This window comes from Bufo gargarizans, chromosome 10, assembly GCF_014858855.1.
Source record: "Bufo gargarizans isolate SCDJY-AF-19 chromosome 10, ASM1485885v1, whole genome shotgun sequence".
Classification (NCBI taxonomy): domain Eukaryota; kingdom Metazoa; phylum Chordata; class Amphibia; order Anura; family Bufonidae; genus Bufo; species Bufo gargarizans.
This window is the reverse complement of record NC_058089.1, coordinates 24,642,767-24,662,388: the sequence shown is the minus strand read 5'-3', so window position 1 is coordinate 24,662,388 and position 19,622 is coordinate 24,642,767. Positions and strand designations below refer to the sequence as shown.

General features: G+C 47.9%; 1 protein-coding gene across 1 annotated transcript in view; it reads left to right on the top strand.

Moving 5' to 3' along the window:
- The first annotated feature begins 4,281 nt into the window (after nucleotides 1-4,281).
- The window catches only part of LOC122920265 (toll interacting protein), a 63,560-nt gene continuing 48,219 nt past the window's right edge, over nucleotides 4,282-19,622 (top strand). The window contains exon 1 of the mRNA XM_044269642.1: nucleotides 4,282-4,411. Coding sequence (XP_044125577.1) covers nucleotides 4,379-4,411 — 33 coding nt within the window. The 5' untranslated portion in view covers nucleotides 4,282-4,378. The remainder of the gene's footprint in view (nucleotides 4,412-19,622) is intronic.

Sequence of the window (19,622 nt, the reverse complement as noted above, 5' to 3'; positions counted from 1 at the left end):
AATGTATTTTCTTTCCGTGACCGTTCCGGTTTTTTTGCAGACCGTATGTGGAACCATTCATTTCAATGGGTCCGCAAAAAAAATAACTGAAGTTACTAAGTGTGCATTTTTGCGAACCGCTAAATACATACGCTCGTGTGCATGACCCCTTAAGCTGAGGCCAGTAAGTGGAAAGGAGGGACTGAGGCAGCAGCAGGGGATCAGTGAGCAAATAAATACAATTTTTTTTAACTCATTCTAACCATTTAAAAAAAAAACATCTCTCTCAGAAAACCCCTTTAAAAAACAATAAAAATCCAATTATGGAAATAACATATTGTCTGGGATTGGAATATTCAAAAAAAATTTAAAAAAATTTAAAAATTGTGAAAAAAACATGTAAATAATAATGCATTTATATATACTTACCATTCTAACTTTTGTTGGAAAGTATATGGATGACGCGGTTAAATGATGTTACAATGTGGAGCCAATATCACTGATGCCTAGTAACGGAGACCAACTGTGGGACACAAAAGAAAAATTTAGATAGAAAGTATATTACAAAGCTTTTCATTTTTGTAGGTTCAGGATATATCCATAAGGGCTCATGCCCACGAGAGTAAGGGCTCAGTGCTCATACTACAGACCATAAAGGGCCGATCCGCAATATACGGGCACCAGCCATGTGCATTCCGTATTGCGGTGAGGACCCATTGAATAGGTCCACGATCGGCAACATACGACCGAAGATAGGATTTCACCTAACTTTTGCGGAGCGGAGTCACAGATCGGACGCACTACGAAGCTCTTCTATGGGCTTTCGGGTCTGTGCCTCCGCACCGCAAAAAGATAGAACATGTTCTGCCTTTGGCCGTATCTTGCGGATCGTGGACCCATTCAAGTTAATGGGTCCGCTTCCGCAAAGGGAGCACACATGGTATATTTACACTTCTGAGCATGAACCCTGAGGGACGTATATGCTGCAGAATTGCAGTCATGGAGTTGTGCGTGGTGGATTCGCAGCATTTTACAGCACCATCAACGTGGATGAGAATCTAAGAAATCTCATCCACGCGCAAATTTGCAGCGTAAACAGACCTGCGGACTTCACCCTTTCCAAAGCATAGAATGAAATTAGTCAGAAATCCGTAAAAGAATCCACAGTGGAAATTCCTCTCCGTAAACGATGCAAAATTCCACCCCATGCGGCTGTACCCTCATTAGCTTTATTAATATCGGATTTCCAAACAATCACTGGAGGTCGTCAAGGCATTTCTCATTTTAAGGGGCATCTGTCAGCAGATTTTTTGTGGTGCCCTCCTTTTTTTTCCATTGATGGCCACCTTAAAGGGCATCTGTCAGCAGTTTTGTACCTATGACACTGGCTGACCTGTTACATGTGCACTTGGCAGCTGAAGACATCTGTGTTGGTCCCATGTTCATATGTGCCCGCATTGCTGAGAAAAAATATGTTTTAATATATGCAAATGAGCCTCTAGGAGCAATGGGGGCGTTACCGTTACACCTAGAGGCTCTGCTCTTTCTGGAACTGCCGAGTCCTCTGCGCTTTGATGAACAGGACCAGGCAGTTTAAGGCTCCATTCAGACGTCCGTGTGTGTTTTGCGGATCCACGGATCCGCAAAACACAGACACCGGCAATGTGCGTTCCGCATTTTGCGGACCGCACATCGCCGGCACTTAATAGAAAATGCCTAGTCTTGTCCGCAATTGCGGACAAGAATAGGACATGTTCTATTTTTTTGGGGGGATCGGAATTGAGGACCCGGAAGAAATGAATGGGTCCGCAATTCCGTCCCGCAAAATGCTGAACGGAATTGCGGATGTGTGAATGGAGCCTAAAAGTGATCACGTTTACACTGCCTGGCCCTGTCAATCAAAGTGCTGAAGGCGCAGCAGTTGCAGGGAGAGCTGAGCCTCTAGGTGTAACAGCTACGCCCCCGTTGCTCCTAGAGGCTCATTTGCATATATTAAAACATTATTTTTCTCAGCACTGAGGGCACATATGAACATGGGACCAACCCTGATGCCTTCAGCTGCCAAGCGCACATGTAACAGGTCAGACAGTGTCATAGGTACAAAACTGCTGACAGATGCCCTTTGAAGATCGTGGTCGCTCACTACCACACATAATAATTATAATATGTACCATGGCGTCAGGCTTGCGTCTTGTTAAAGGATCACATCTTTCGGGCTGAAGAGAAGGTCGCTGTAAGCAGCAGTGGATTAGATGTTCATCTGCGTCTTCCTCCAAGTGAATGGCGATACGATGAGAGCATGAAGCTTTACTCACGTCACCAGTACGAGGCCACTGAAGCTGGATGTTACAGTCAGGACCAGTTCACACAGTCAGCGTTTGAGGAGTGGAGCTACAATAGAAAGCTCTGCACCTGTTCTGTGTCACGTGTGAACTAGGGCCTTATGGGGGCGCTATATCTGTGACCAGGAGAGTGACTATAGATGGTGCCGAGGTCACAGTTCTCCTAGTGGCGGAAGGGGCCCAACTAAGAATAATAATTATTAGAAATGGGCCATCATACTTTGGGGGCCCTGGTACAGACTTTGCATTGAGGCCCAGGACATTTAAAGGGGTATTCCGGTTTTCACAAATTCAAAACTGATTTCTTACATTATCTGGAGGACCTGGAGGGCGGCCCAGCAGCTCCTCCAGCAACTGCATCTCCCAGGATGCATTGAACTTAGATGCTGTTAACCCTTCCCTCTCCTGCATAGAAAATAATCCCTCATAGTCCCCTACAGCCCCAGATATACGCAACACGTGGCCTGTGGCGCCGCCACAATTTCTTTTTCAGCTGTCTGTGGAGAGATATGGCTGTATATTTCTATGAATTTAGAAGCAGGGATGAAAGGCGCCTGGAGCCCGAAATACCACGGCCGGATTGTGTCGTTTCTATTCCAGTTTCTCTAATGTTATTTAGAACATTAAATGGCGCCATCAAACCACTAGGACTTGTCCTGCAATCCAGTTGTGTGGATGGAATAAAGCTACGGCTCTTGAAAGGCGGGGTGGAAAAAAACTAAAATGTTGCCCCAAAAACTGTCTTAGTCCTAAAGGGGTTAAAACAGCACAGCGGCTAACTCTGTGCCCACCACTCTGTTACTCCCTGCTCACACTTGGGTTATGGCTTTCGTTAATACAATGCTCTGCCACATACCATGCAAAAATGTGATCAGCCTGATGTTATAAGGGTACTGTGGTGGGCACTGTTATGGGGGTACTGTGGTGGGCACTGTTATGGGGGTACTGTGGTGGGCACTGTTATGGGGGTAGTATGGCAGCACTGTTATGAGGATACTGTGGTGGGCACTGTTATGGGGGTAGTATGGCGGCACTGTTATGAGGATACTGTGGTGGGCACTGTTATCGGCAATGTTATGGGGGTACTGTGGTGGGCACTGTTATGGGGGTAGTATGTTGGCAATGTTATGGGGGTACTGTGGTGGCATTATTATGGGGGTACTATGGTGGCACTGTTATGAGGGTAGTATGGCGGGTACTGTTATAGAGGTACTATGACGGCACAGTTATGAGGGTACTGTGGTGGGCACTGTTATGAGGGTAGTATGGCGGGTACTGTTATAAGGGTACTATGACAGCACTGTTATGAGGGTACTGTGGTGGGCACTGTTATAAGGGTACTATGACGGCACAGTTATGAGGGTACTGTGGTGGGCACTGTTATGAGGGTAGTATGGCGGGTACTGTTATAAGGGTACTATGACAGCACTGTTATGAGGATACTGTGGTGGGCAATGTTATGGGGGTAGTATGGCAGCACTGTTATGAGGATACTGTGGTGGGCACTGTTATCGGCAATGTTATGGGGGTACTGTGGTGGCATTATTATGGGGGTACTATGGTGGCACTGTTATGGGAGCACTCTGGCGGGTACTGTTATAGAGGTACTATGACGGCACAGTTATGGTGGTATTGTGGCACATATTATGGTTGCCACTTTTATTGGGGTGCTGTGGCAGGTACTGTTATGTAGTACTATGGCAGCACTTTTATGGTGGCATTGTGGTGGGCACTGTTTTGTGGTACTATGGGGGCATTGTGGCGGGCAATGTTATGGGGGTACTCTGGCAGTCACTGTGGCCTCGGATAACTTTGCACACGGTGTAGCACAGATACCCGTCCCTATCTGGTATCTCCTGAGGCTGCCATGCCCTCTGTGCCCTCCTCCCGCTGTCAGCAGAGGCGCCGTTGTCCGAGCACATAAAGTTGTTGCTGGGCTCCACGCATGCGCACCACGCCGGATCATGTGACCGTGTGTCAGACGGCGCAGGCATAACAGGAAGTGTCCGAGAGAGAGAGCAGGAGAGCAAAGTGGGGACAGGAGCCGCCCGAAAACCATGGCGACCAGTGTCAGCACGCAGCGAGGACCGGTAAGAGGGGAGGGCAGACTGGAGGGGATGTGACAGCCCGGGGGAGAGCAGCTGCTATGGAACTACAAATCCCAGCATGCTTCCCATTACAGCCAATGGTGGTCATGCTGGTATTTGTAGTTCTACAGCGCCTCTGAGAAAGGTAACTATAGAAATGACCATCAGAAAGTGAGGCGAGTGATGAGTGTCACCTGGGTGGTCCCTGGGCCCTGTCAGGGTGTCCTTGCTGAGCAGCTGTTAGCAGGGGCCACTGATTCCCCTCTTGTGGAGGGGCTGGGGGAGGGGATCTGATCAGGGGGCAGAGGTAGCAGTCTCTACCGGGCCCAGGAGCCTGAGGGGCCCAAAGACCCTTGTGCCGCAAAGGTAGACACTGGTATTGTAGAAAGTGCATGCTGGTTACACCTCTGGCTGGAGGGAAGGGGTCAGGTCAAGAATTTGACATTGGGGGTGACCATTTCAATTTTTGCCTCAGGCAGCAGGAAGGCAGTGTGCTTCCCTACCCCGGCCGCAAAGCATTGAGGGAAGGGGGGCCCAAGCGGAGTTCTTGTGCCAGGGCCCAAGAGCCTTTAAAGGCGTTGTCCAGGTTCAGAGCAGAACCCGGACATACCTCAGTTTTCACCCAGACAGCCCCCCGACATCCTCTGATGCGCTCCCTTGCCCCTCGCTAGATCGCACAGGGCACGGGCTCTTTTCCGCCCGGCATTGTGTTCGGTAACGTCACTGGCTCTGATGGGCGTGCGTTAGCGCTGCCCTTGCTGTTTTACTGGCTAGGGCAGCACTAAAGCCCGCCCATCAGCTCTGAACCCAGACAACCCCTTTAACTACGCCCCTGGATTTGACCCCTGCAACCCCCGCAGATCCTGAGAATGAAGGGTCCACAGTGCTACGTCTGCTTTGCATCTAGTACAAGGGGCGGACTACATGTCGGCCGCTCTTGAGCGCCTTCATTCTCCGGATCTTAAGGCGTCCTAGAGGTCTGACCACCGCTCATTAAAAAAGCGATGCCACATCCTGATGACAGAAATCCACGGCTGGCCCCCACAACGTGGCGCAGGAGATCTGCTTAGTGTGAATATACCGTCAGGCAGATACAGTAGACAGGAGATGCATGCGGTATCTCAGAGGGTTAAAATTAGCGCCCCATCTCCAAAGAATGAATGAAGATGGTGGCGGTACAACCTAGAGTAATGGGAGGGGGCACGTACAGAGCCACAGGCTGAACCCTATGTCTCATGACCATGCTCTGGAGCCACCGGCGAGGACGAATACTTGCCTTGTGATTGCCTAACAACCATCACATGACGGGCAATTCCCTTCTGCTTTTACATTGACAGCCGGATAGGCTGTAGGGCTCAGATCTCCCCTGTAAGACCTCCACGAACGAGTCTTGCGTCCGCTTGCGATGCGTGGAGTGAGCGCATACTCTGCGGACTGAATCCTGATCTATTCATTTCCAGGGGGTCTGTACACATGAGTGTTGGTTGTTTTTCACGCATCAGCTCTGCGTTCAGGAAAAGTCTCGGCATGTTCAATATTGTTCAGCATTCGCACAGCTCTGGCTCCATAGAAGTGAGTGGGGCTGGCATGAAAAACGGAAGTCATCCGGATACAGGTGTAAAGGAAAAATGGCTTGGTTCCCCACAGCAACCAATCAGATTCCACCTTTTTTATTTTTCAGAGTTGCTTTGGAAAATGAAAGGTGGAATCTGATTGGTTGCTATGGGAACTAAGCCAGTTTTCCTTTACACCCGTTTTGATAAATCTCCCCCCAATGTGTTTTTCACTTATGGTTGCTAGGAGATGTACATTGTCATTCTTCAGTTTTTCGCATGCAGTGTGGATACAACCTGGACAGAAAAACGGAAACACATTTTCAGAAAAAAAAAACGTATTTAACTTGCATTCAAACTGCACAGATCCCAATGCAATCCGTATCGCTCTAATGAAAGAGGCCTCTTTTACGTGTCCGTGAGTCATGAACGCGTGCCGCCCGTGTTCTCCAAGGACGTATGCATTTGTGTTTTTTCACATGACCATCGGTAGGAGACGCTCTGGGAATCCCTTCCGCAGCCTAGCAGTGCATGTTGAATATGGATGATACAGGTGGGGCAAAAAGTGGACACGGGGACCAAGAATGGACCCTTCTCAGACATCTTCACTGACGAAACCCTGACCAGCTTGTCATGGATGTATGAAAGAGGCCTAAGGTCAGGCACACACGAGCGAGGAGCAGGTGTCAGTGCGAGGTCTGACAGGATCGCACAACATTATTATTAGGGCTTGTTCACACGTACGCGTGAAACCCGTGCCCATGCTGTGGACCGCAAATTGCGGTCCGCAATGCATGGGCACCGTCCGTGGGGCATGCTCTATCTTCTTGCGGTGCGGAGGCATGGAACGGAACCCCAGGAAGCACTTCCGTAGTGTTCTGTTCCGCACCTCCGGATTTGGGGACCCATTGAAGTGAATGGGTTCGCATCCGTGATGCAGAATGCATCCGCAAATGTGGTCCGCAATACGGCAACGGGCAGCACACGTTCGTGTGAACGAGCCCTTACCCTGAGAGTCCTGGAATCTATTGTAATTCAGTAGGTTCCAGGTCTGGCAGGGACACACAGCATTATAAATCATAATGACGCTGTCAGAGGAGCAGAGGTCAGAACAGGACCTCACACTGACGCGCGCTGCAAGGTTCTTCTATTGAACTCGCTCAGGTGTCTGGCCGAAAGCAATTTATAAAACGAGACCCCCCGACAAAAAACAGAAGTTTACTTGAAAACAGCGCAGCCCCAAACCTTAAAGCAAATGGCATTTATCATGTAGAGAAAGTTAATACAAGTCCCTTACTAATGTATTGTGATTGTCCATATTGCTTCCTTTGCTGGCTGGATTAATTTTTCCAACACATTATACACTGCTTGCATCCAGGGGTTACGACCACCCTGTGATCCAGCAGCGGTGGTCGTGCTTGAACACTATAGGAAAAAGTGCCGGCCTCTCTGGTGGCATGGACTGTGGGAGTGCGCATGGGCACCCGTGTGCAGCAGCTCCCGTCCCGGCCACCTCGTATCTGCGCTGCAGCAGTGGCCAGAACCCCTTAAAACGAGCCGTGTATAATGTGATGGAGAAATGAATGAAGCCAGCAGTGGAGGCAATATGGAGAATCACAATACATTAGGCACCTTGTACCAAATGTGGGGATTTGCTCTGGTAGACAGGTTAGCGGATGCAGTATAGAGACAACGGCTTTAACTTAAACAGTTCTGTGTTTGTTCACACCATGCAGCAATGCAGAAGTCCTTGGACATAGCAGAAACCGCCTGTTCTCACGCAAACAAGGTAGCAGACCTTTACTCAGGCCCAAACTCCCAGGTCCCAACACAAAGACTGACAGAGCTTCACTGTCAGAGAGGAGTAAATTCCTCCCACCTGACAGTGCTGCCTCTGTTTTATAGCCCAAACCAAGACCCGGCCTGGAACGTGGGGAGCAGCCACCCACCCTGCACTTTGGCTACTCCCTGTAAGAGCCGGCCCGGATCGGCTTTACCGCCATACTAAATAGCAAAACCATGTCAGACAGCACTAGCTGCCGCTGACACATGAAATTACCGGCTCTTACCTCACCGAGGCCAGGAATCTCGGTGACGCATACCTTCCGTCAATGACTGACCCTTGTGCCTTCCTACACAAAGTAAATCGCAGATGTATGTTTTCCATGTTCTCCACAGACAACACACACACGACTGTTGCTGTTTTGCAGTCTGCAAAAAACGGATACCGGCCGTGTGCTTCCCGCGGTCCCGATTATAGAAATGCCTGTTCTTGTCTGCAAAATGGCCAAGAATATGACACGTTCTATAATTTTTGGAACAGCTGCAGGGATGCGGACAACACACTAATGGCATGTTTTGTGACCCCATAGAAATGAATGCACCCGCGTGCAAACCTCAGACAATGCGGATTGGATGCAGACCCAAAATACAGTGGTGTGTATGAGGCGTTCATGCCTTTCTTCACACATCCGTGTGGGGCAGAGGGGAAAACAATGGAAACTCGCTCTGCTATAATCCGTGATGCAGTCCAGAAATGGCCATTGAAGTCCATGGAAACCAGTGACAACGTGGATGACGTCCTTGTTCTGTCAGTGGTTTTCACTGACTATTGGAAGCAGATGCTGTGGAGATCCCTTCATCAGCCTCGCAGTGCACGTGTAATACGGATGACGGGTGGAGGGCAAAAAACTGACACACGGACCCTTCATGGATATTGTCACAGATAAAACTCTGACTGTCTTGTCATGGACGTCATCGCGGACGTGTGAAAGAGGCCTCACGTACAATGTACGAATAATGGGACCAGTTAATTTATATTTGAATAAAAGGGGTTAGCCAGGAATTGATAATGATGACCTATCCTCAGGATGGATCATCATTATCGCATCAGTGCGGGTCCAAGTCCCGGCACCCCTGCCGATCGGCTGTTTCAGGACGCGCCAGAGCTCTGGTCAACGATGCAGCTTCTCGGCAGATTTCCAGGGACAGCGCCGTACATCGTATAGTGGCAGTGCTTGGTATTGCGGCTCTGCACCTATGCCACGTGGCCGATGTACAGTGATGTCACTGGCCTAGGAAGAAGCTGCGGCGCGCAAGGCTTCTTCTAACAGCTGATCGGTGGTATCGCCCCCCCCCCCCCCCACTGGTCAGATCTGATACTGATGACCTATCCTGAGGATAAATATCTTTTCCTGGATAATCCCTTTAACAAGAAATTGTACTGAAACAAAGGCATGCAATATTTGGCTGTGCTAAAAATATATAGTGCTTACCCCAAAATCTACATTATTATTATTTTTTTATTATTTTTTTATTTTTTTTGAGAAAGCACAGAGCATATCGTGTATAAAAATACACATACAGTCACCTTCACGCAACTTTGCATCAGGTAAGACAATTGGTTAGGACACTTGCTCAGGCAGAACCTTTACAAGAAATATGTACTCTGCAAAAACCCTAACCCTGGGTTCACACCTGAGCGTTTTACAGCGCGTTCAAACGCGCTGTAAAACGCTTAAGACATGAAAACCAATGCTTCCCTATGGGAAGGGTTCACACCTGGGCGTTTTAAAGCGCGTACGAACGCGCTGTAAAACGCCCGACGCTCAAACAAGTACTTGAGCTTCTTTGGGGCGTTTTGACGCGCGTTTGTGGCCATAGGACACTGCAGTCAATGACACAAACGCGCGTCAAACGCGCGTTTACTATTACAAAAAACGCGCGTAAAACGCGCGTTTGAGGAACGCTCAGGTGTGAACCCAGGGTAAGACGTGGGGAGTTCACACATACCACACGCGTCTACATTCAGCGCTGCGTGAAAACCGCAGGAGTGCGCCAGCTGGTTTTTCCATACTTATGTAGATGTACAGTACTGCAATTCATAGCTACAATCCCTAAAGGTACTTTCACACTAGCGTTTTTTTCTCTTCCGGCATAGAGTTCCATCCTAGGGGCTCAATACCGGAAAAGAACTGATCAGTTTTACCCTAATGCATTCTGAATGGAGAGCAATCCGTTCAGAATGCATCAGTTCAGTCCTTCTTACGTTTTTTGGACAGAGAAAATACCGCAGCATGCTGCAGTTCTCTCTCCGGCCAAAAATCCTGAACACCTGCCGGAGCCGGCATTAATTTACATTGAAATGTATTAGTGCTGGATCCGGCATTAAGTGTTCCGGCAAAACGGAATCGGTTTTCTGGTCTGCGCATGCGCAGACCTTTAAAAAGCAAAAATAATAATACCGGATCCGTTTTTCCGGATGACACCGGAGAGACGGATCCGGTATTTCAATGCATTTGTCAGACGGATCCGGATCAGTCTGACATACCATCCGTTTGCGTCAGGAAGTGTGAAAGTACCCTAAACCTAATCTAAGGCCTCACTCACCGGTTCATGGCCTGTCCATAACGGCACGGGGCCTGTGTCTCATTGGCGCTTTTCAGTCCATGTGTCATACACGTTTCACTGCTATGCTGACCATGAGTTTTCAGAGCGTCTGCTAGCAACGATACGTGAAAACCCCTAGACCAAACAAGGGTGTCCTCCATATGTTGTCCGTGGTTTTGATGGACCCATAGACTATATACAGTGTGCAAGGGATCCGTGCTTCTGTGATTAAATACACACATTTAAGTCGATGGATACGTGAGTGGCTGTGGAGAACACGGACAGCGCGTGTATGTGAATCGCTGACGTGTGACAGACGCTTTATGCATAAACCAATTCAGTTTTTTCCTCCTTCCTTTTTTTTTTTTTTTTCTGTTTTTGGTGAAAATGTCTCTGTGCCACCTGTCAAACTGCATTGGGCATCTATAGAGAAGTGTTCAGCCGATTTACACTACTAATTGTGGACCTGTTCAAGTGAATGGGTCCGTGATGTGGAATGCACACGGCCGGTGCCCACGGGGGGGGGGGGGGGGGGGGGGCACACGGTGATGAGCAGAGCCCTTAGTGTGGGCTGTGAGTGCTCGGCACAACACATTTGACGCCACATTCTACTCCCTGGTCGTGGAGTCAAGAGGTGGCGCGGTCAGGTCATGTTCTCACACCTTCTATAGATCTAGTTTAATAAATTGTTCCAAAATCTCGCCCCTTCATTACTGGTTTGGCCAAACCTGTTGCTTGCACAAGGTCAGCAATGCATGGGCTTGTGTAGTGGGTCCCACAGGTCAGACGAGGTCAGGGACAGCAATGTCATAGGGGGCGGCAGTCGTATAATTACATGGCAAAGAATCCAATATATGTTTCCAATAAAATTAGAAATGAAAGTGAATTTTAATCAGGGAGTAAGGATAGCGGTGCCACAGGCTGCGGTGGCTGTGTGGGGGCCTTGAGGTCTTCAGCATTGATTTCCCTGCAGTCTGAGCAGGTGGATACTCTGCCTAAAGGGTTCACCCCATCACTGTGTGTTCCTCTTGGAGCATTTTCTTCTTATTTCACCTGCAGAAGACGGGTGACCGAAATCCACATTATAAGGCCTAGTTCATACGAACGTGTTTTTTTTTTTTTTTTTTGCGATTGTACGGGCTGTTTTTTGCTGTTCCGTATACGGAACCATTAATTTCAATGGTTCTGCAAAAAAAAAAAACGGAATGTACTCCGTATGCATTCCGTTTCCGTATTTCCGTTTTTCCGTTCCGTTGAAAGATGGAACATGTCCTATTATTGCCCGCAAATCACGTTCCGTGGCTCCATTCAAGTCAATGGGAAATGCATCCGTATGTCTTCCGTATCCGTTCCGTTTTTTCTGAACCATCTATTGAAAATGTTATGCCCTATTTTTTTCTATGTAATTACTGTATACTGTACATGGCATACGGAAAAACAGAAAGGAAACACAACGGAACTCAAAAACTGAACAATGGATCTGTGAAAAACGGACCGCAAAAAAACTATAAAAGCCATACGTTCGTGTGAACTAGGCCTAAATCTATAGCAAATTGCGGTAAAACACACGTGGCTCTGGCCATGTGGCAAGAAGGCGGTGCTGTTTGGCACGTGTGAAAGCACCGTTGAAGGCTGAAAGTGTTCGTGTTGTTGAAAAAAAAAGTTTCTGACCATCGGGGGTCCGAGTGCTGAGACCCCCACAGATTCCTAAAACAAAGAGAAGCACTGAAGTCTCCTCACTACTGGAGACGGACTTGTAGACTTGTGAGGAGTCCGTCTCTAGCACTCGGAGCACTTTCTGTTAGACATGGGTGGGGGTCTCAGCACTTGGATCAAAACCTGGTGCGACTTTTTGGGGGTTTTACACCACACTCGCCACTGTTGGGGATGGGGTTTAGGCCTCTTGAACCCCAGCAGATCTCCTTTGATTTACACCATGAACTCATAGATGTCGTAGAATTGACTTTCTGGTGCACTGAGGGCCAGGGACGTAACTTTTACCTCTTGGTAAATTATTTATTTATTTTTTGGATCAAATAGTTTTTATTATCCATAATAGAAAATGCCTATTCTTGTGATTGCGGAGAAGAATAGGACATGTTCTATCTTATCTGCTGAGCCGCGGAATGGAACCACAGATGCGGACAGCACACGGTGTGCTGTGCTGTACACATCTTTTGCGGCCCCGTTGAAATGAATAGGTCCGCACCCATTCCGCAATTTTGCGGAACGGATGCAGAATCATTCATACAGCCGTCTGAATGAGCCCTAAGTCTCATTCTCAGCTCCCTCTTAGTAAATTTGGTACATTCCAGTGCGAATGAGATCAAGACTGATGTGAAAACCAGATTTAAAGGGGTTTGTCTGCTTTTTTATATTTTTTTTATATTGATTACCTGTCCTCAGTCACGATAGGTCATCAATATCAGATCGGCACCCGACACCTCTTCCGATCAGCTGGTTGAAGAGAAGGCCACAATCGGTGTAAGCGCAGCCTTCCCTTCATTGTTTCCCTGCTCGCTGTCTACATCGCAGCGGTGAGCAGGTGTAATTACAGGCCGCCCCGTTCACTTCTATGGGACGGCTCCTTCCTATTCACGTGTATACTACAGAGCCGGCTTCCTGCTCACCGCTGCGATGTCGACAGCGAGCAGGTAAACGGTGAAGGGAAGCCAGCGCTCGCACAGAGCATGGCCTTTTCTTCAACTAGCTGATCGGCGGGGATGGCGGTTGTCGGACCCCCACCGATCAGATATTGATAACCTATCCTGGGGATAGGTCATCAATAATAAAAATAAATTTTTTTTAAAAAAGTGGACAGCCCATTTAAAGGGGTTGTCCCATATAAACATTTCTGGCCTATCGCTAGGATATGACACAGATGTCAAATGCAGCTCCCACCTGTGGGATCCGCTCCTGTGTCCAGGGAGAAGGGAGAGTGTGCGGACCCCTTACTAGCCGACCCCTGGCTCATTTATTTCCGGTAGTCCCATATGATGAACGGAGAGGTTGCTGGGCTTGCGCAGTTTGCTCTCTATTGACCACTATAGGACTTCTGAAATTAGCCGAGCACTTCTCTCTCCTCGTTCTAGTTCTCTCCTCGTCTTACGTCAGGGTAAATGGTCACATGACGTAAGGGGATCCGGTCTCCGCCATGGCCAGTGATGTCAATCCGGACGTTGACATTGAGGGAGCCCAGAAGAGCATCTCAGGCCTGGAGGAGAAGGAGCAGGAAAGTCATCTTCCCTTTACAGGTCTGGCCAAGTGGGGATCTTTGCCAAAACCCACCATTCTTGCACAACTCCTTTAAATTAGGGTTGTTGTGGAAATCGAAATATCGATACCCAATCGATACTTTTGTCCTGGTATCGATGCGATACCGAGATTTGACCTTTATCGATACTAGGCTGCCCTACTGCGCAGCCTAGCATCAGAGAACATGGAGCGCACCCTAGATAGGTCATCGGTATGTGATCGGTGGAGGTCTGACTCCCAACACCCTCCAGGATCACCCAATTGAGGAGACCGTAGCGCTGTGACCTCTTCCTAGGCCAGTGACGTCACGTTCATCGGTCACATGGCCTAAGAGCAGCTCCATCCCATTTAAGTGAATGGGGTTGAGTGTGATACCAAGCACGGCCACTATACAATGTACGGCGCTGTGAAGAGACCAAAGCGACCAGGGCTGCAGCCTTTATAAACCGCTAATGGGCGGGGCTGGTGGGAGTCTGATCGCCACTGATCTGATGATAGGTCATCAGTATTGTGCTCCCCGAGATACTCTATATCCACACCCCTGCAGTTGGCCCCTGTTAAATATACTTGGCATATCCTAATTAAACACCACAGAAAATCCCTGTAGTAATTGGATTTGGAAACTATGCATTATTATTATGATGCAGAATGACATGCCTATTAAAAAGGATGTAGAAGCGCTGCTTCGTAATGGGGCATAAGTGATGCTGCGCCTCCGAAATAAAGCATTCAGCACCGTTTATGGCTGACGGAGGCATCATCGACTCCATTTACTATAATGTACCCGAGGATTAAGAGATTTTCCTCCTGGAAGTTAATTATGTTTAACAAACAGGGAAGAGCTTTGTGAGAGTCACATTGAGCAGAATATTAAAGAGGAGCTGTCATCTCTCCTGACATGTCTGTCTCCGTAAATAACAATCCTGATTCCGGTTTTCTTAGCACTCTGCGTTGTGCTGTTCCTCTATTATTCCTCTTAGATTTGTTTGAATGCATTAAAGGGCTTCTGTCACCCCCCAAAAGTCATTTTTCACTTTTGGGCTAATTAAAATCCTTATATTGCGATTATGCAATATATAATGCTCTTTCATTTTTCTGTGGTTTAGTTTCTTTAAAAACTGCACTTTTATAATATGTTAATGACCTGGCTACCAGCAAGTAGGGCGGTTGCTTGCTGGTAGCCGCCGCATCCTCCTTTCAAAAAAACGCCCCCTCCTCCTGTTGATTGACAGGGCCAGCGAGCGCTCTCCTCCTTCGGCTGGCCCTGTCTGTGTTCCAAATCTCGCGCCTGGGCCGTACCGGTCTTCAGTCGGCGCAGGCGCACTAAGAGGAGGATGCTCGCTCGGCCGCTCCTTCCTCAGTGCGCCTGCGCCGATGACGTCCCATCTACACCCGGCGCAGGCGCACTGAGGAAGGAGCAGCGAGCCCTCCGCATCTGCATTTCCGGAGCGCAGCCCCGATCTTCCGGTCCGCAGCTCCGGAAAAAAATAGAGCATGTCCTATTCTTGTTCGCAATTGCGGACAAGAATAGGCATTTCTATGGGGGTGTCGGCTGGGTGTATTGCGGATCCGCAATGCACTATGGACGTGTGAATGGACCCTAAGGCGTTAGCTGAGACCTGGAGGATATGGGGGCCATCTTACTTAATCAAGAATGATCTCCACATCTCTATCAGTCTCCCCCTTTGAAGCCATTTCAATTGCCCTAATGCTGTCCCTAATCTAAGTAGGTTCTACAATCCCATTGTACCTGTTGGTTGTTTCACCACTTTAGAGACAACCTATCTCTATTGGAGAGACTCCCTCGTAATGGACTTATACAATGGGAGGTCAGATTCTCACCTATCCTTAAAGGGGTTGTCCAGGTTCAGAGCTGAACCTGGACAGCCCTCCATTTTCACCCAGGCAGCCCCCCTGACATGAGCATCGGAGCAGTTCATGCTCCGATGCTCTCCTTTGCCCTGCGCTAAATTGCACAGGGCAAAGGCATTTTTCAGAGTTCCGGTGACGTACCGGGGCTCTCCATGGGGCTGACAGGAACCCCGGTGACGTCACCGGCACTGATGGGCGGGATTTGGCTCTGCCCTTGCCAGTAAAACGGCTAGGGCAGAGCTAAAGCCCGCCCCTCAGAGCCGGTGACGTCACCGAACACACTGCCAAACTGAAGTTTCCGCCTGGCAGTGTGTTATTGAAAACAAAAGAGCCCGTGCCCTGCGCGATTTAGCGCAGGGCACGGGAGTGCATCGGAGCATGAGATGCTCCGATGCTAGGCTCAGGGGGGCTGCCGGGGTGAAAATAAGGGTATGTCCGGGTTCAGCTCTGAACCCGGACAACCCCTTTAATACAGAATATATGGGGGCGATGATGAGTGGTGGATGCTTAGTTCGGTTTTAGTCTTCAACTTCTCGATTATTGTGAACATAAAAACTATTAATACTGAGAATCTTTGGGCAATACTATCCATTGGTCACTGAGCTGGAAATATCGGACTGTAACAGCTTTGTTCTTCCTTTTACACAACTTTTTCATGGCCCAGAATCCTATTTGTACTATCTCATTTGAAATCCATATTCTTTGAGTCAGGATCAGCAGTCACACAAGGGGAACCAGAAACACCATCCTTTCAAGTCTCCAGACTCAACACTTTTTTGCAATGATTGGCGTAGATCTAATTAGGCTTTCCTTTGAGCTTCACTGATGTGCTTGTGGTCTACAACACTCGGAATAGACCATCAAACCAGGGTTGTTTCGGGTATCGAATTTTCAATAGCCAATCGATACTTTTGCCTGGTATCGACCTCGATACCAGGATTTGCCTTTTTTTGATACCAGGCTTCACTATTGCACAGTCTAGTATCACAGAGCATGGAGCGCGCTGCTCTCGGTGCGCTCCGTGTTCTCCTCAGCAGCACAGGGGAGTAGGAAGCAGTCTCTCCCTCCCCCCCTGTGCCGCTGCTGCCACCAATGAGGAGAGAGGGGCGGGCGCACTGTGCCACCAATGAAAGTAAATGTTTAAAGAGGACCTTTTCATCTGGCAAAAAATTCTGAACTAAGTATCCTGATATGTGGCGCGGCGCCCCCAGGGATCTCACTGCACTTACTATTATCCCTGAGCGCCACTCCGTTCTCCCGCTATGTCCTCCGGTATCTTCGGGGACTTGGGTATACTGGGCGGAGACTGCCCTTGTTCTCCTGGGAGTCTCCTTATCCCAGGCTTTGGCGCTGGCCAATCGCAGCGCAGAGCTCACAGCCTGGGAGAAAAAAATGTCTTGGGCTGTGAGCTCTGTGCTGCAATTGGCCAGCGCTACAGCCTGGGAGAAGGAGACGCCCAGGAGAACAAGGGCAGTCTCCGCCCAGTATACCCAAGTCCCCGAAGAGACCAGAGGACATAGCGGGAGAATGGAGTGGCTGTACATATCATGATACTTCATTTAGAATTGTTTGCCAAATGAAAGGTTCTCTTAATACAAATCCCGGAGGCGGGAGCTGGCGTGGAGCTGCAATTAGCGGCAGTTAACCCCCTCAGGTGCCGCACCAGCCTCTACAGCGGAGTCAGTCAGAATGACAGCAAAAGCCACTGGACTAGCAGTAGTGGCTAGGAGAGCTCTTTGGTTGGTGATATCAGTTCCAAGATGAAATTATGTAGTTTACTGTTTCATGGAAAACTGATGTTTGGCCAAGATTTAGAAACTGTTTTAGAGAAGGCCTCGGACTCATAAAAGTCCTTCCCTAAGGATACAAATAAAAGAGAATTTTCCTTTCGACAAATTAAAAAAAGGGGGTTCCTTTTCAGGCAAAAAGCCACTAGGGAAACACATTGGTCCAAAGGAAAAAAATCTGAAGACTGGAAACAGAGGCTTCCTGTTTACCCCCAAAAACACAGAATCTTCCAAACGACGCCAGGGTTCAGGTGGGAGGAAGACTGAAGTTTTTCATAAAAGAATGGGAAAACCTCACGGTAAATCCTTGGGTATTAAATATTATTGCGAAAAGTTACGATATTACCTTTCGTCTTCCTCCTCCCTTAAACGTCTTCAGAGTAACTCCAGGTCAGTGATCGGTCTTCTTGCAAGAAAAAATGGAAGAGGGTATTCGGAATCTATTGGCTTAAAGGGCCATTATCCCGCTTCCTTTCTCACAACAAAGAAAGTGCTATTATTCGACAACGGATGGAAAATTCCGACTAATAAACTTAAAAAGCCTAAACAGGTTCACAAAATAGGACCGCTTCAAAATGGAGACCATAAGATACACAATAAATCTGTTAAAAGAAGGAGATTTTTTGGCATCAATAGATCTAAAAGATGCATATTATTGCCATATTCCGGTATGTGAGAACTCTCAGAAATTTCTCCGCATAGCATTTTTTTGGGGGAAAAAACTACATAATTTCCAGCTCCAAGTACTTCCCTTTGGCATCGCTTCCGCCCCGAGAGTGTTTACAAAAGTAATGCTAGAGCTTGTGGCTCATTTAAGAAGGCGTCCCAACTTGAACGATCTGTTAATTGTAGGCGACTCAGAACAGACACTGGAGAACGATCTGTTCATAACTTGTCAGACCCTTTATCGGACAGGCTGGTTAATAAACTGGAAAAAATCAAATCCTTGCCCATCTCAGAATTTAAGACTGGGTCCGTCTAGAAACTACTCGTCAAGAAACCTTTCTTACAACCCAGAAGGTGATGGGCATAAGCAAAAAGGTCGCGAAATTTCAAAATCAATCTGTATGTACAATCAAGGAGGCGATGGCTACTGGGTTCTTTGACTTCATGCATCCCGGCAGTAAAATGGGCACAGTTCCACACCCGGATCCCGCAACAGTGGATATTGGGGTGTTGGGACAGAAGTCAGGAGTCATTAGAGGGGAAAGTTCAAATTCCCTAACTAGTAAATTAGTCCCTGCAGTGGTGGAAAATTACAGAACATCTGATGAGGGGTTCCATGGAATCCCGAACATTTGCTTATTGTTACGACAGATGCAAGCCTTTGGGGATGGGGAGCGCACTGCCCTCATGTCTTTCCAAGGCAAATGGTTCGACAGTCAGAGATCCCTCTCCAAGTCAGAGGGAGTTGACGGCTATCTGGGACACGATAAAGGCATTGTCTCATTACATAAAAGGAAAGGACGGACAACACAATAGTAGTTGCCTACCTAAATCGTCAAGGAGGAACAAGAAGCCTAGCTCTGAGCCAGTTAACAGAAAAAATATTTTCTTGGGCGGAAGTTCACTTAAGATCCCTAAACACAAAGGCGGATTTCTTAAGCAGAACTTCTTTAAAATCGACAGAATAGAGTCTAGAAAAACAGGTTTTTCTCCAAATCACAGAATTACGGGGAACTCAACGCAAAATTTAAAATATTTTTTTTCCCTGAACCTCTTCGATGGGAACATAAGTGTGGATGCACTGTCACAAAAGTGGGATTTTCAACTTTCCCCCTCTTCAACTAATTCCCAGGGTTCTAAAAAAGATCTGGCTAGACAAGGCCCATGTTATTCTGATAGCTCCTCTGTGGCCAAAAAAAAAAAACATGGTTCCCCTTGCTGAAGACCCTGTCAGTTCAGAGCCCATGGATTCTTCCTTGGAAACAAAATATATTGTCACAGGGTCCTACCTGTCATCCCAAAGTAGAAAGGTTACATCTGGCAGCATGGAACCCGAAAGGGTGATATTGAGGTCTAGGGGTTTATCAGATGCCACTATCAACACTGTGACGGCCAGCAGGAAAGAAGTGACTTCCAGAGTTTACACTAAAGTTTGGAGGTGTTTCTGTAACTGGTGTGTTGAAGCCAGAATCTTTTCCCAGAAGTTCTCGGTTCAAGCTGTTTTAGGATTCCTGCAGTCAGGACTTGAGAAGGGATTATGTCCAAATACATTGAGGATACACATATCGGCGTTAAGCGCTGTATTTGATGAAAAAATTGCGGATCACCCATGGGTTATGTGGCAGACGGGTTAAGACCATTCCTAAGAACTACTGTTTCTCCCTGGGACCTCAATTTAGTTCTATCAGGACT